Source organism: Camelus dromedarius, chromosome 4, assembly GCF_036321535.1.
Source record: "Camelus dromedarius isolate mCamDro1 chromosome 4, mCamDro1.pat, whole genome shotgun sequence".
NCBI classification, from domain to species: Eukaryota; Metazoa; Chordata; class Mammalia; order Artiodactyla; family Camelidae; genus Camelus; species Camelus dromedarius.
The window spans coordinates 41,301,324-41,318,663 of NC_087439.1; the positions used below are offsets into that span (position 1 = coordinate 41,301,324).

A 17,340-nucleotide genomic window follows, 5' to 3' on the forward strand; every position below is an offset into this window, starting at 1 on the left:
CAGCTACTTTTGTACTGTCAGATATTAATCACTCAAGCAGAGAAGAAAGAAATGAACTTACTTGAAATATTTTGAAAACATTTTCAGAATGCACACAGTAGGCACTTACCACTTGAAGCAATGCGAGATAGCCAGCACCAACATTATCAAAGTTTACTTTCACATTTTTCCACCGAGCTTGCTTGCCGAGAGCCTGACAATCACTCAGATTGTTAACGTCACTGACATCAAACATGTCACCGGTTGTTGTGTTTACGCAATGGTAGAACTTTCCAGCAAACAAATTCACACCCATGATGCTAAAGATTAGCCAGAAGATGAGACAGACCAACAACACGTTCATGATAGAGGGAATTGCTCCAACAAGAGCATTCACAACCACCTAGAGGAGGAGATGAGGATAAGCCAGCTTACAAATCATTAAAATGGAAAACATTTCTTCCATCATTTATTTAATACTAAAATGGCTGTGATATGAGTTAAATAAAAATCTAGGTGGACATATTGTTTCTTCTGATATTTCCTGGGACATATTCGATACGGGAAAACAAACTGACACAACTAAAATGTTAAAGGATTTAAGGAAATGAAAATATGCCAAAGTGTGAAAAGAAATAAACAAAAACCTGATATAGTAAGATGCAGTCAGAAAATGATTGTATTCTAGGGAGAAAAAAGAAAAAAGAAGATGCATTTACTACCAACAGAAGAAATAATCATTCAGCAATACATTCTGATTTTCAAGAGTGTTAATGAATGAGTGATGATTTGAAAACGTAGTTAAACAAACCTTTTACAAATAAACAAAGTATTAATAATGCCTTAAATTTGTATCCCCAGATCAAGTTAACTTTTTATGACTATGAAGAATAGTATTAGGAATTTACAAGGTTCTTTTTTCCCCTATTACTAATTCTCAATTTTAAAAAGTATATTAAGTTAAGAAATGAGATGGAATTTATATCTGGACATAAAAATACTGAATGTATTCCCATTGTTATTATTCTAGATCTCTTAAATATTCACTTTGGGTCACATGTTACTTCAACAAAGCAGGCCAACCTATTTCATGAAGGAGAAATTCAGTCACCTTTCCTCTAATTAAATTCAAAAGAGATTAATATGTATTTTCAGATCTCTAGTGATTTGTATCTTCCTTTAATTAATCTGGTTCATATTTGGACAATTTTGTTAAGCACTTAAGTGAAACTATTGTTTTATTTTAAAATACTGTAACCATTATTTTAGAAATCAACACCAAAGAATTTTTAAATTAATATCAAAGCCTGAAATCCAAAGTGGTAAAAATTTTATATGCTACTCAAATTTTATTTCTTTTGGAAATTTTCTTATATATTTTACTTAAACCAGTTTTTCCTCCCAAATTTATATAAAATGACCTCCACAAGTTCTTTTATCATCAAATAAATTCATGATACCTTTTACCATATTTTATACCTAGAATGTTAATTCTGCCATATGACTGAATTAAAAATGCCAAACTTAGATTAATTTTCAAATTAGAGCAAACTTACAAGTTTTTTATTTTGTTCAATTGCTATCTCCCCTCAGAAATGAATTACTAATATGAAACTGTGCAACCAGATGAAGGCTTATGTAATGTCAGTAATGGTAAAAGATTGATGTGAAAAAAACGTGAAATTACATAATAAATTTTATTAATTTTATCTTGTGACTTTATTAGGTAGCAATGAGATAAAATTATAATGTAAAACCAAATATTTCTTTGCATACAGTGCATCTGGAGAGTGATTTTATTCTCCCTGGTGAGTGAATCTCAAAGTTAAGGCTGAAGTGTTTTTATTGCTTAAACAAACCACCTCCTAACGTAAAAGCCCTATGGCCTAGAAGAAATTCAATATCCATGTGCATTTGCAAGCTGGATTAAACAAAGCTGGCCTTTGTGCTAAATAATACTTTGAGGGGCGTGGCAAGTGGGTGTGTATATAAGTGTGTACTTTATGTTTCGATGCATAAAATATACACTAAGGAAGCGAGCTGGAGAGGAAAATACAAGTGCTATTGGAAAAAGTGAACCTTATTGAGAATGCTCACTTAAAAGGGAGATCTACAAAACAAACCCCAGGTGTTGCCTGCAATGCTTAGTTAATTATCCTAACCTCTACTTTGGTTGTTTAGGATATATATATTTTGTCAGAGGCTACAATTTAGTGTTGTTTTCTTGTACAACAACTTTTTATTACTGATATTAACTGAAAAAGTAAAACACAAAAACCATTTTACCTTTCATTCATTACTAGTAATTTTTTAAGAAATCAAACTATCTATTGAGAGGAGGAAACTCTCCTAGGATGAATGCCAGTAGTAGTTAGTCATTTTAAAGTATATAAACAATGAAAAGAAATAAATGGCATCACTTTGTTTTTAGATGTTGTGGAAACATCCTTGAGTTGTCATCGGAAGACCTGGATTCTAGTTCTGTTCTGCCACAATTTTTGAGGGCCCTGTTGTAGTTTCATGAATCTAGGCTTAGTGATCTTTAAGTTTTCTGCCCTGAAACTTTGTAATTCTTATGAAATAAGTATCAGAAGCGTATGGCACCCCTCTGTACCTAAGTCATTACTTACGTTTAATTTTGACATGAATCATCAGAACTTTTATTCTTACCCTCATGCCTTCAAACCGGGATAAAGCTCTCAGAGGTCTTAAAGCTCTTAATGTTCGTAGGGATTTGATGGCACCAAGTTCTGAGTAGCCAAGAGCATTGGCTACTAAGCTAACCAAAGAAACCTAAAAAAAGAAAAAAATGTCAATCAGTTCACCAAGAAATAAACTATTGACTAAAGGCATAGGGTGTAATATCTATTCTTTAGTGGCAACCAAGTATAATTTCAGACATACCTTGGCAGCCTTCATTTTCTACATAGTGCGATCATCTTACATTGCCAGTCTCATCTCATATTATTGCTTTTCTTACCAGTGAAACTGGAGACCTTGCCCGTTTATATAAACATCTATAAACCCCTCCAGTTAGATATTTCACCCATGGAGCCCTTTTCAACCTTTGCATATACCACTGATAATTTGGGATTTGATTCAAAAGCCATATCCTCCATGGATCTGTGCTTAATATCATTGATTAGAAATCACTTTTCTCTTCCAAATTTATGTAGTATCTTGGTTATGTGTTTTGGACGTATTTACCATGTAATAGAGTCAATTGGTTGGATATCTTCTTTCCCCTTCCAGGTCACATTAGCTTTTTATGGGCTGAGATGAAACATTCTTTTAACATTTCTAATAATCTCTAGTTGAATATGCTTTAGTCAATATATGTTAGATAAATAAAAAAAGAAGAAAATATTACCTCTAAAAACATTTTATCAGACCGTGTAGTTTCATAATAATGAAAAACTTTTAACTTAAACTATTGAACTTATGATTTAGAATGCAGTACCTCTCAGAGTGATAATACATCTTTCTAATATTTACACACATGTTAAATTTTACTTAAATATATGAAAAGTTAAAGAAGACATGTCTTTGGGAGGAAGAGACTATTTGCTTTGATTTCCTTTCAGTGTAATATTTATTGAAAATTTACCATATGCTGGGTTCTATTCTGAGTGTCTTATATGTATATATCTCAAGAAATAGGTACTATTACTTTTGCCTTTCCACTGATGAGGAAGTTGAGTTCTCTGCTCCCCCAACCCCCAAAAGGGAAAAAAGATGCACAGGCAAAAAGAGAAGAAGTTAGAATCCTAGAGATCTGACTTCAAAACTGTGTCTTAACCTTTTGTACCCATTATCAAAAACTCATTCTTAATCTGAACCACAGAACACAGAATATGACTTGAATGATTATCTTCTCAATTCTTGTGAGGATTGTATATAACTAGTCCATTTCTTGATGCACAGGAGAGAAGTTAAATTATTACAACCACTAGATGGCTTAAGGGCCATAGTATAAAGGATTACATAAAAGACAGAACCAAAGCTTTAAAGGCAAATGGAACCACTGTCCTCTCATTGTTTAATTTAACATGTATGTCACAGAGTTGAACAGAAAAAAAAAAAGACTTGAATGTTAAACTTGACTAGTGGCAGTATAATTTATTGAGCTATTTATTTCTGTCTAGTATCCACTGCTACAGAAGACTGGAAAGGTTATTAGAGAACACACAGGCTTCTATATTCTGGGTTCCTCTGCCTCAGGAAGCATTCACAGCTTCAAGTTTTTGAAGCTGCTTTCTCAAGACTTCACTCATTTAAAGAAGATGGCTGCAAATTTCTCTAGACCCTGGGCATTTAAAGAAAATAGCTGCAGATTTCTCTAGACCCTGAAGTAAGGAAGCTCATGCTTTGAAAGGCAAAAAAAAGGCCAGAACCAGAAGTTCTGGAAGGACAGCAAGTTGTGGGTTGAAAGCTGGGAGGCATCACCTGCATATAACCACCCCATCACACTGGGGGCCCTCTGTGTGTTGCTAGAGAATCTGGGCATTAGTGAACTGCCTGCCTTCTCAATGGTCCTCCTATCATTTTGTGTAGGACAAAAACTCATTTTATTGAGTTAACTATTGTGAAAAACAATATGCTTTAAAGGCAATTTTGAAATAAATAATTTACAAGAGTTGCAATATACTAAAAATTTGAAGATAATACCTTATATTGGTAGAGTGCTTTACAACTTACAGTGATCTTTTTCACTCATTATCTGTGTCTCAGAGTAGTAAATGACTAGTCCAAGAAAAAGTAGCAAGGGGGAAAGCACATAACTGGAATTTCTATTTCCGAGTCCAGTGTGTTTCCCACCTCAGCAACTTTGTCCTCAACCTTTCAATATATAGTATTTTAATCTTCCTCTCTTTTATGCTAAACACAAAAGGCATTCTTGCTAATGTATGCAAAGTGTAACAAAATCTGCCAAAAACTGAATTTTTAGTACAAATTTACATGATTTTAAGTACCTCACTACCCAGAAAATACATGAAACTGACTGTGCTAGAGGCTTCAGGGGCTTAGTTGTCATCCGCACCTTTTCACATTCCTGTGGCAGCCTCTCTTGAGACTGAGAAGGAAAGGAATAATGAGAAGGAATTTTTTTTTCCAGGTTCATAATTTATTGTACAAATTGAGTATCACATGATGAGCTGACATTAGCTTCTTTAAGCATGGGAACTTAACAGATGAGGTACAGTTTAGGATCTGTTTATGTTGCTTTCACAGCTGGAGTTTTTTTAGACCTTAACTTGAAGTATAAGACTATCAAAGCAATGCTTCCATATGTGGCCAGAACACAATTCATTCTCCCTGTGAGAGTGTAAGAGTTGAAATATTTTTTGATGCCAGTGAAATGGAATTGGGCATCAGTTTCTGGACCTGCCATGATTTCAGTCTTCCAAAAGACACCAGCTCTGCAGCCTGTGTCCTTCAATGTACGCAGCTGCCCCTCGGCCCACCCAGAAGAAGCCGCCTCCTTTTTTTTTTTTTTTTTTTTTTTAATTTAGGAACTGGATTTATTTTGCTCCTGGATGAACAATAATTGGATAATCAGTGTTTTGTTTGTTTTACTTATCTAGTGCAAACACCCCGAAATTCCCCCAATTCCCATAGGTTTTTTAGTTTTGAGAATGGAAGAAGACCCTGGAAGTCCTGTGACTGGTTAATGAACCAAGTGATATGAATTTATTTCCCTTAAAAATGGCTAATGATGATTTTTTATGTTTGGTATAAACAGTTAAAAGATTGAAACCATATGGTCACCTGGCTACATTTAGATGATATATTTCAGTGCAAAAGCTTGCATAATTTTTGATGGAGAAATTTAGGAGCATTCCCATTAAAACCAGAAAAAGAAAAATGTGCCCTTTACCAACATTATTACTTAACAAGAAATAAAGCTATAAGAAATAAAAGCTATAAGAATTAGAAAAGTGGAAGTTATTATTTATGCATGTTATTGTTGACCTAAAAGAAAAACAAGGGAATAAAGAGAAAAACTATTATAATAATTATTTTAGGCTCTGACTAATATATTTTTCATATTATTTTTTTTAAAGTTTGTACAGGTATCTTTTGGAACTATACAAACTTAAAAATATTAACAAGGAAAAATAAAAGTATAAGAATAATCTAAACTATTATTGTTTTAATAAAAATAGCAATCAGAAAGGACAGATCCCACATGATATTAAAACCAATTATAAATCTAATGATTACAGCTTTCATATTAGTAGACAAAAAGTGAATGAAGCAAATCCAAATTAGACCGACATACCAAGAGTTAGCATGAAGATAAGGGTAGCATTTTAAATGAGAGGTGAAAGAAACAACTTAAATGAGAAACCATTTGGAGGAAGATAGTATTGGAGCCTCACCTCACACCTTACACCAAAATAAGTTCCGGTGACAAAGGAGGCAAGAATATACAATGGAGAGAAAAGACAGTCTCTTCAGCAAGTGGTGTTGAGAAAACTGGACAGCTGCATGTAAATTTAAAAAGTTAAGACACTCCCTCACACCATACACAAAAATGAACTCCAAATGGACTAAAGACTTAAACATAAGACAAGACACTATAAACCTCCGGGAAGAAAACATAGGCAAACATTTTCTGACATAACTCACAGCAGTGTTCTCCTAGGGCAGTCTACCTAGGCAAGAGAAATAAAAGCAAAAATAAACAAATGGGACTTTATAAATTTTTTCACAGCAAAGGAAACTATTAAAAAAAAGAAAAGACAACCTATGGAATGTGAGAAAATATTTGCAAATGATGAGACTGATAAGGGCTTAATTTCCAGAATATACAAATGGCTCATGCAACTTAATAAGAAAAAACCAAACAACCAATCCAAAAATGGGCAGAAGACCTAAACAAGCAATTCTCCTATGAAGAAATACAAATGGCCAATAGGCACATGAGAAAATACTCAATATTGCTAATTATCAGAAAAATGCAAATCAGAACTACAATGAAGTATCATCTCACAACAGTCAGAATGACCATCATCAAAAAGTCCACAAACAATAAATGCTGAAGAGGGTGTGGAGAAAAGTGAACTCTCTTAGATTGTTGGTGAGAATGTAGTTTGGTACCATTATGGAAAATAGTATGGAGATTCCTCAAAAAACTAAAAATAGAATTACCATATGATCCAGCAATCCCACTCCTGGGCATGTATCCAAAGGGAACTCTAGTTGAAAAGACACATGCACCCTACCCAGTGTTCATAGCAGCACTATGTACAATAGCCAAGACATGGAAACAACCTAAATGTCCATCCACAAATGACTGGATAAGGAAGATATGGTGTATTTATACAACAGAATACTACTCAGCCATAAAAAATAGTAAAATAATGCCATTTGCAGCAACATGGATGGACCTGGAGATCATTATTCTAAGTGAAGTCAGTCAGAAAGAGGAAGAAAAATACCATATGATATCATTTATATATGGAATCTAAAAAAAAAGACAAATGAACTTACAAAATAGAAACAGACTCACAGACATAGAAAACAAACATGGTTATTGAGGGGAAAAGGGGATGGGAAGGGATAAATTGGGAGTTCGAGATTTGCAGATAAATAATATATATAAAATAGATAAACAACAAGTTTCTACTGTATAGCACAGGAAACTATCTTCAATATCTTGTAGTAACCTATAATGAAAAAGAATATGAAAACAAGTATATGTATGACTGAAACGTTATGTTGTACACCAGAAATTGATACAACATTGTAAACCGACTATAATAAAAAAAGTTTCAGATTGATCAGAAATTAAAACATAAAAATGGATGGAGAAACAAATAAAACTCAAATACAAATGGAAAAGAAACATGAGAAAATGTTTAATAATCTTAAAAGGAAATGGTCTTCATAAGCATGAGAAAAACCAAGAAGGGAAAAAAGGACTGATAAATTTGACTAAATCAATTGAAAACATTTTTACATAACAAAAAACTCAAGAGACAAAAGCCCAAATAGGCAAGAGTCATACCACATGTGACAAAACAGTAAATTTCCTTAATATGAAAAGAACTCCTACAAATCAGTAACAAAAAGGTCATTAGCAAACAGTACATACATGCATAGAAATTCCCTCTAAACTTTCATTTTAATGTATTTGTTTGAACAACATAATTATTTATATTCCCTATTAGAATTCAACTAGAAAGAGAATGAAAGAATACAAAGAGAATGTGAAAGGAGACAAGGAAGAGAGTTAAATTCTGGACTGTAAAGCGCACTGGAATGATTACTTTCTCAGCAGAGCAGAAGCAGGATCATGAAACCCAGGTACCTGAAGAAGCAAGTCAGATCGTTTCAATGGACTCTCAAGAGGCTATGGACCTGGAGACACCATGTTTCTCTAAAACAGGTGTAATGGATGGCACTGAAAACAGAGTTGATTGAAATTCTCTATGTAGGAAACTGGACACTTGAGGCCCTTCATCCACCCCTCTCCAGCCCTGTAGGAGAGCAGGATGGAATAATACCTTTACGGCTTACAGAATAAAATCTATATCTGTTACAGAGGTCAGAACGTAGAAACAATAATCCACATTGTGGTTGAGTTTCCCTGTGAGACCAGAAAAGCCTCTTTAATGTATCATGCAATGGAGGGTTTTCCATTAATAGCACCTTAGGGATTAAATGGCATGTGGACTCAGTATTTCTTAGGGCAAGGCACCTAGAGCTTCAGATTGCTAAGCGCACACTTCCTCCCTTCCACTTCAGAACAGTCCTGTTTCCTGTTGTCTAGGCAGCTTCTAAAAAGGGGCTCAGGTAGTGGTGAGGGCTAGGTACAATGCTGCCATGGAGGTGGTGGCAGAGGGATTTTAGTGAAGATGGGAGGTTAGGGATACTGGAGATGGCAGGATTTGATCAGCTGTGATGGGTGTGGTTTACAGTATGTAATGAAGGCTATCCAGTGTCTGAGAAGTGTAGAGCAGTTCTTATCCAACGTCAGTCAGGAATGAGAGTTCTAACACTTTTATATAAGGGGAGTTTGTAAGTCAGGGGTGCCTCTTTGCCTTTGACATTCTGCTTCTGCCTTCGGCTTTTACAGTTTATTTATTTGTCTATAACTTTTGATATGATCAGAAAATTCACAGTGCTCAAAACACATGTGAAAGCAAACATCTTTCGGTCATTATGGTATTGTTTGTGGCGAGGGAAGCTAGATATAATCTAAGTGTTCATTCCTGGGGAACGTATGAGTAAATTCTGCTCGTGCATCACTGTGGACTGCTATGTGGCACATAGAAGCCATGGGTTCAACAGGAATTTCATTTAAATATTCCAAACACCATTTTTCAAAAGTGAGGACTTTGAATCAAATGATTTCTAAGTTTACTTCCTTGCCTGGAATCTATCATTCAGTAATTTCAAGATGATTAAAGCAAAATAACACTACATTATTCATGCTGAAAAGATATAGTATCTTTATTAATGGATGCATCATCTTTAATCAAGTATACTATAGTGAAATACTTCACGTTCTGGTCTGATTGATAGTGAGCATGATTACTTCTGTTTATGGGGTATGTAATTATGAATCTATCCTTAGATTTAATGAGCTGTTTTTGACATTTTACATAATGAACATATGTAGAGCATATATAGTCACTTACTAGCTAAGTAATTACTCTGTACCTCAATTTCCTCATCTACAAAATTGGGATCATAGCAGTGGATGCTTCAGTGGTTGTTGTAAAGATTCAATGAATTAAGACAAATGTTAGTTGTTATTAATATATATGAAAACCCTTATTTGCCTTCACTATTACTTCTTAGAATCTTAGCAGTGATGTACTGGTAAGGTATCCCATGGGAAGGCTTTAAAAAAAAAAAAAGAAAAAGAAAGAGCTGTGTGGATCTTCCTAACGGAGGTGTTTAACGAGGTGATGACTAGAGTCAGGGAGAAAGTTTAGTAAACCATTGCTTGGTCCAGTTAGTCGTTGTGGTGTTGGTGTGATGTTGAAGAGGAGTGTCCAATTCATTTTTTTAGAAGGTAAAATGGAGTAGAATTTGCTGATTGATCGATTGTGAGGGGTGAAGAGAGGGATAAGTTGAAGATAACATTTAGTTTAGCTTCATAGATATACCACCACCAGTTTCAACAGGAAATTCAGGAAGAAATGCATGATTGCAGGGAAAAAGTAATGAGTGTACTCAGACAGGAGGAGTATCAGTAGGTCTTATCTAGGAAGCAATAAGAAATGTTAATGGGAGTTTAAGGAAAGATCAGAATTGTGCTAAAAGTCATAATCTTTTAAAAATGGAACATAGAATTTATGCTGTTAAGTTAATAGGATTATATTTTTAAACCTGGCCAGTGAGAAATTTTTCTTATTAATAAATTGATGATACTGAAAGAGAATTAAATCCTTCCAAAAAAGGAATAATGTGAATCATTCCCACTAGGAAACATTTGTAGAAAAAGCCAAAGCACATACTAGACTGTTTGCATGGAAGTATGTCTTGAGAGAGATCAGAAATTGATATAAAGTGACAATTTATAGCTATTCAGTTCCTTTATCTCAAAATTCTTTTAATTTAATCACATCTTTCCACAAGAGCCCCAGGTAAAATTCAGGGCAGATGTGTACATATTAGCAAGGCATCTCATTGTTTTCATTCACTAGCTCCAAAGGCAACCAACTTCAGAGTGTAATGTAGGAACTCTTTGACTAGTGCAGTATGATATTTCAGATGTATCTGTGCTCTGTTGCAAAATATGGGGGAAAGAGCACAGTGCTAGATAGAGGTAGCTCTGCCACCTAACAGCTGTATGACATCTCTAAACCTCATTTTATCAGTAGCAAAATAGAGATAATAAGAATTACATCACAGGATTGTTAAGAGGATTAATAAATAATCTATAATTAAAAAGCAATATCAATAATGAGGTTTGTAATGTAGGGGTTAGGAAGCACAGTCATTAGAGCCAGATTCCTTGGGTAAGAAATCCAACTTAACCTCTTATTAGCTGTGTTTACTTGAGCGAGTAACAACCTTTCTTTGCCTTAAGTTTCCCTATGAGAATAATTATGGTTTATAACTCAAGAGTTCTGAAGATTAGATGAGTTAACATATACAAAGTAATTTTAGCAGCAGCTGTACACAGTAAGCATTAAATCAGGGTTACTAATTTTCTTTATTATCAATTAGGTCAGGCTCTTAATTAGTACCATTCCCACAGTAAGTGCTCAGAAAGTGCTAGGCATCTTATTGTGGCTGCTAAAACTAACAACAATTCTGGCTTCATTACTTGAGAATGCCAGTATGTCAAGAATGGAATGTCAAGAACTAAGGCAGGGGCCACCAGATTCTAGAGGTTGATGGCAATTTGAAATACATATTAGAATCAGAAAATGTCCCTATTCTGCTTTTGTTCACCTCAACAGAGCAGCTGATGAGTGCTGTAAAGAGCCCTTAAGCAAGAAGGAAAAGAGTTTCTGAGTAGCAAACATCAAGCATCTCATTTCAACCACATCAGCAACTTGTGCTGTCTGTAAAGTGGAAATCACTTGTGGGCAATAACTATTTCATGATGGTTGACTCTTTACCAAGAGTGTGTTTTGCACACCTTAGCACTTTGGATAATTTAGAACCAAATTTGAAGTTTTCATGATAGTTGCTCAATGAATTTTCTTAGGGATGACATTTATGCAAAAATCCATAAGGACCCCAAAAATGTGAACTTTTTTCAATAAATTATGATTGTATGTTTAGTTCATTTTGTGGCTAAAAATAGCATCTATAGTATAGTCTGTATAGTTATAGTATAGGATAGTTTGGTTTTTATATGAAGATAGTATCTTTTTGACCTTTAGATAGGAGAAAAAAATGTTTTACAGAATCAGAAAAAGTGGTCCATCTAGTATAGTATTCTGGCAAACAAAATCATGGGTTAAGTTGTTCTACTTGATTCCAGCCTGAATTATCATACTTGCTGTCTCTATCTCCATCTCCATTCTTTCCTAAATCTTTCCAGTATTTCCTGTACTTTATCCCCATCACTTCTATGAGACATCTCTTAAAAATGACACCAATGATGTCCATTTTATCCAATCTGTCATTTCTCAGTACTCATGTCACTTGACTTCCTTGTAGCATCTGACAAAATTGATCACCCCTCCTTTGGAAAAACCCAACCATCTCCTCTGGGCTTCTGTGACACTATCTATATTCTTGTTTTCTTTTTCCTTCTGACTGCTACTTCTCTATCTAATTTACTGGTTACTTCTCTTTTGCTCAACTTCTAAATGTTGAAATGTCCCCAGAGTTTGGTCTAGGCCCCCTTGTCAACTTGCATTCTTTGCCTAGGTGAGCAAATCCAGGTTCATGGCTTCAAATGTCATCTGTTTCTTGACTCCTAAACTCATAATCAGGTCTTGGCAACTCTCCAAAATTGAGACTTGCATAAAATTCAACATCTTATCTTAAATGTCTAATAGGTATCTCAAACTTAGTACATCCCTCTCTCACCTACCATCTGCTTGCCCTGTCAAACCTGTTTTTTGATCTTCCCCATTCCAGTTAATGATTTCATTCTCTACCTGTTTGTTCAGGTTGAAAGAAAATCTATTTGTTGAATCCTCCCTTTTCTTCTATACCACATTTCTAGTTCTTCAGTAAGTTTCATCACCTTAATCTTGTCTTTCCGAGATTATTAGTCCCTAATTGATCTCCTGGCTTTGACTTTTTGCCATTCCTTCCCCATAGCCAGATGTGATCATTTAAAAACAGTAGATCAGATCCCTGCTCACCCTCCCTTCCCTGAGCTTCCCATTGTAACTCCAATCAATATATAATAAATTACATAATATATGCAATACATAATAAATTACAATAAAACATGAACTTCTTACCATGGCCTCTAGGTACCTCTCTAAATTCAGTTTCTATTACTCTTGCCCATGTTTCATCATACACAAGCACAACAGCTTTCCTTCTGTCTCTTGAGTGTCCTGAGCTCATACTCACTTCACAGCCTTCAGATTGTTCTTTTCTGTTCCCTCAGGTCTTCGATGGCTGACCCATTGTTATAAACTGAATGTTTATGTCCGCCCAAAATTCATATGTTGAAATCTAACGCTCAGTGTGAAGGTATTTGGAGGTGGGGACTTTGGGAGGGGATTAGGTCATGAGGGCAGAGCCCACATGAATGGGATTAGTGCCCTTATAAACACCCTAGAGAGCTCGCTTGCCCCTTCCTTCATGTGAGGACACAGCAAAAAGGCTGCTGCCTCTGAACTAGGAAGTGGGCTCTTGCCAGACTCTGAATCTGCTGGCACTTTATTCTGGGACTTTGCAGCCTCCAGAACTGTGAAAAATAAATTTCTGTTGTTTATAAGTCACTAAATCTATGGCAGTCTTGTTACAGCAGCCCAAATGGACTGAGACACTCTTTCTCATCATTTACCTCCCCAAAGACACCATCCCTAGACTCTTGCTAACACTCTCCTGCTGCTCCCCATTCTGCAGTCATTCTCTATCCCATTCCCTTGCTTTATTTCATAGCAGTAATCACCATCTGCCTTTATCTTATTTTTCGATTTTATTTGTTTAGATCTTTACTGTCTGTTCTGCTCTCCCATAGATCAAACAGGGCTTGATCTGTCTTGTTCATATATCCTTTATCTAAAGAACATGTGGCCCTTATTAGGTATTCAAAATACTTATCAGGTAAATGAATGAATGTTAACAGAGGTTGGACAGATAGTCCACTACTTTTACTTTCAGGTAGGGAATTGAAGAGATTACATTTTTATATAGATACATTTCTCAAGATTTAGAAGCATATTTCTTCAGGTTTGAAGTACTTCACTAATACTTCATTTTTTGGGGTATGGTTTTGTTTTGTTTTTAGCTTTTCTGCGGCTGTTGTTTACAGCAATATACCTGATAGACTGTGAAACCCTTGTACTTTGAAAAACAGTTTTAACTCTACATTTACTTTAGCTTACTGGACCCAGTGGTCTGAGAACAAGTTGTTAGTTGAGGTTACATTAATTCATGCATTTCAGTCCCTGCTTTGGGAAAAAGAAGAAAATAGAACCATTGAAGATTACATAACTGCCCAAAGGTAGAAGGCTTTAAGTAACCAGTTCCATTCTATTAATTTAGACCCACTAAAGGGGAATTAATTTTGGGAGTGCCATTCTTTGTCATTAGTTTATTCATTTTGACATTATTCAGTAGATAACTGTTTGTATTAGGTGTCTAAAGATTCAAACATTATACAAAACCTTGAGAGATTTTTGCATTATGTTTATTTCTCCTATATGAGGGAAATACATGGAAATACTTAAAGTACAATGTAGAAAGTATTTCAGTGAATGTAAATTTTTCAGTAAATGAAAATGTTTCAGTAAATTTCAGAATTTTCTGGAGAAGTTGTATCACATTTGTAAGCAATCTTCATACATGATAAAATCTTTTTGAACCAGGGAAGATTCTTATGTATTCTGTGTTCCATCATTTCAGGGAGAAGCTGGAGATTATAAATGCTAAATTCCAAAGCCAGTATGAAAATGTAACATTTGTACCAGTTAGATAATAAATCTAAGGTGTAAAGGAGCACTAAATTGAGAGTTACAGAATTAGGACACTAATCTCAACTTTGTTACTAACTATGCTATCTTTGGAAAATTCCTTAAACTGAGGCTTTAGTTTACAATCAACTGTTTAGAAAATGGTCTAGGATAAAGTTTAGATATTCTTTAAGGTCCATTTCAGCTGCAGAATATAAGAATATTAAACTTCCCTGTTTGGAAGCTTTTCAGGACAGTATTGAGATTCATCTCTATTATTCATTAAAGACCAGTCATGGAAATTGCAAGTCATTTCTAATCTATTAATAGTGACTTGGCAGCAGATTTCTTCTCAACTCAAAGGGTTAAACACATTTTGGTTATAGAATTATGAGTGTGTATGTGTAGGAGAAAGGGGTGTAGATTTAGATAGGCCCACACTTGTCAAAGATGATATAAGGAATGAATGCACACATATGGCAATCATTGATTCATAGTGGCAAGTGTTAAAGCTAAAAATGAAGTGCTTTATGATTGTGGGAAAACAGTTAGAGATAGTGCTTAAAGCACTTTTTTTTTTTTTTTTTTTTTTTTTTTGGTTGGGAGGCTGAGAAGCCTTGTGCAATGGAATATCACAGACTACAAAGGACCAGCTGACTGTCATTTTGCCCCAGTGCCTCTCCATTGCTTGGAATAAAAAAAAAAACAAAAAAACAAAAAACCAAAAAAAAAACCAAAAAAAAACCAGACTGTAAGTCAGACAGATCTCAATATTGGCAGTGTTTCCTATGACTGCTCACCTCAGGGTAATCAGATTCAGAACAGCTTTACACCTAACTCTGCATGGTAAATATCTGATTAGCTACTGAGATATCTAACTAGTGATTTAAGAATGGTAATGCATTTTATTGTCTCTGTGGGTATGTGGCTGAATGAGTACAGTAAATAGGTTATTTTAACATTATTTAGTAACATGTACTCTAATAAGGGTTTAGAATGCAATTCTGACAACTCCTGGAACCAAATCTGTCTTGATTTTACCTCCTAGAGATTTTTTTTTTTTATTGAGCTGTTAATAAGCTAAGTGCTTAGATCTGTCAATTAACAGATTTTTGACTATTCCTTACCCTGAGGTCCTTAACTTTCAGAAAAAGAAGAGATGTCTGCTTGTGGCATAGAACAACTCTCTCTCTCTGTTTTCTCTTACCACTGTCCATATTTTTAGGACCTCTTCTATTGTTTTCCCATGGGACTTTCCTTGTTTTTGCATTTATTGTAGGTTTCAAAAAGATAATTGCATAACTGTGTCAGCATTAGTGAAACTAGGTTCTCCAAAGTCAAGGTTTTAATTATTGAAATACATGAAATGTCAAAAAATAATTTCATAAAAATCACTCAGGATACTTACATCGACGATCAAGAAATCTAGCCAGCACCAGGCATTAGTGAAGTATGTTTGAAATCCATAAGCTACCCATTTGAGAAGCATTTCCAGAATGAATATATAAGTGAAGACCTTGTCAGCGTATTCTAGCATGGTTTTTATAGTCTTTCGCTGTTCAATGTATATATCTTCAAAAGCCTGTGAATCAAGAATGCTTTTATTTTACTTGAATGGCTTGCCGCCACCAAATACTTTATAAAATTGCTTAGTATAATACTTGGCACAAAGCAATAATTAGATAAATATTGGCAAATATCAGACAAATAAACATGAAACTAGACAAAATCTAAAGACTAAAACTAATGAAAAATGTTGATAAGAAAATGTCAATATCTTTACTGATTTAGTATGTCCTTTCTTCCCTGCCACTCACCCCCAAATCTCTATCTCAATTACTGCTATAAAGACATGCTTTTGGAGAAATAATGTGAACTCAGAAAATAACTAGAAATTCTCTTAGTGTGGGATAGACTTGACCTATTCCAACCTTACTTTTAACGATTCTCTGAATGATCTGGCTCATTTTGAAAGAATAAATGGATTATGCATAAAGAAAACAAAATACACTTTTGGTCCATAAATGTTATTCTGATTATTAGGGAGGACTGGGTGGGATTTGACAGGGAAGGTAAGGAAGTTACAGAATGTCCCTGTAAATATTTGTCTCAGTGAGGAAAAACATCTGCTAGAAAAACACGAGATGAGAAATTCCATCTGGCTACTCATGGTTCTGAACTCATAGTTTTTCTGAATTTTGCATAGTTAAACCCTAGGCGCTAAGCTCTGCAAGACACAAATATACCTCCAGTTTTTCCTCCTTAATCTAAATGTGTACTTTTGGTGTTTTCAGAGAATAAGCTGAAAACTTAGGTTTCACTAGAACCTGATTCTTGCCAATATGCATTTCACTTACCAAAGCGCCACTACTGAGAAGGATCATGAAGACAATGAAAGTCTCAAACCAGTTGTGTTCAACAATGCTGTAGCAGGTTTTACGGAGATTCCACCAGATCTTTCCTTTGCCTTCTTCTATACTTACTTGACAGAATGGAAACTTTTTAATACATCCTAAAAGTAATATTAAATATAATTAATTAGAAAAATTTATTTCAGTCTTAAATAGGAAGAAATAAACTTTCTTGCTCCCTCCCCATCCTAGTCTCAGATCATCATTTTATAGAGCAACTGGCTACTACATTCCCTAGTTATTTTCAGCATCTCTCCTTGTATAATGCATCATTCTCAGACTTAATATCAGCCAGCTACCTAGAATTCAAGGAATTACTTTACCAATAGTTGCTTGAGTATAAATGGTTTCATTCTTTAACACTGTTTAAGATCTCTCTTTGCCTTAAGGCC

At 34.7% G+C, this 17,340-nt stretch overlaps 2 protein-coding genes across 8 annotated transcripts in view; both read right to left on the reverse strand.

Annotated features, from left to right (window-relative positions):
• SCN3A (sodium voltage-gated channel alpha subunit 3) overlaps positions 1–17,340 on the reverse strand; it is a 113,505-nt gene that overhangs the window by 8,212 nt on the left and 87,953 nt on the right. For all 7 annotated transcript variants that reach the window (XM_064484865.1, XM_031451569.2, XM_064484866.1 and 4 more), the window contains 4 exons: positions 16,895–17,049; positions 15,946–16,119; positions 2,650–2,772; positions 110–382 (listed from right to left, as the gene is read on the reverse strand). In XM_064484865.1, coding sequence (XP_064340935.1) covers positions 110–382; positions 2,650–2,772; positions 15,946–16,119; positions 16,895–17,049 — 725 coding nt within the window. The remainder of the gene's footprint in view (positions 1–109; positions 383–2,649; positions 2,773–15,945; positions 16,120–16,894; positions 17,050–17,340) is intronic.
• On the reverse strand, positions 5,083–5,456 carry LOC116153027 (ATP synthase membrane subunit K, mitochondrial). Its single transcript, XM_031451570.2, has one exon. It carries the CDS (start codon positions 5,369–5,371, stop codon positions 5,195–5,197), a length of 177 nt encoding a protein of 58 aa, XP_031307430.1. The 5' UTR covers positions 5,372–5,456; the 3' UTR covers positions 5,083–5,194.

Coding starts and splice junctions, on each gene's coding strand:
- LOC116153027 (XM_031451570.2), bottom strand. CDS start 5,371: ATGGCAGGTCCAGAAACTGATGCCCAATTCCATTTCACTGGCATCAAA.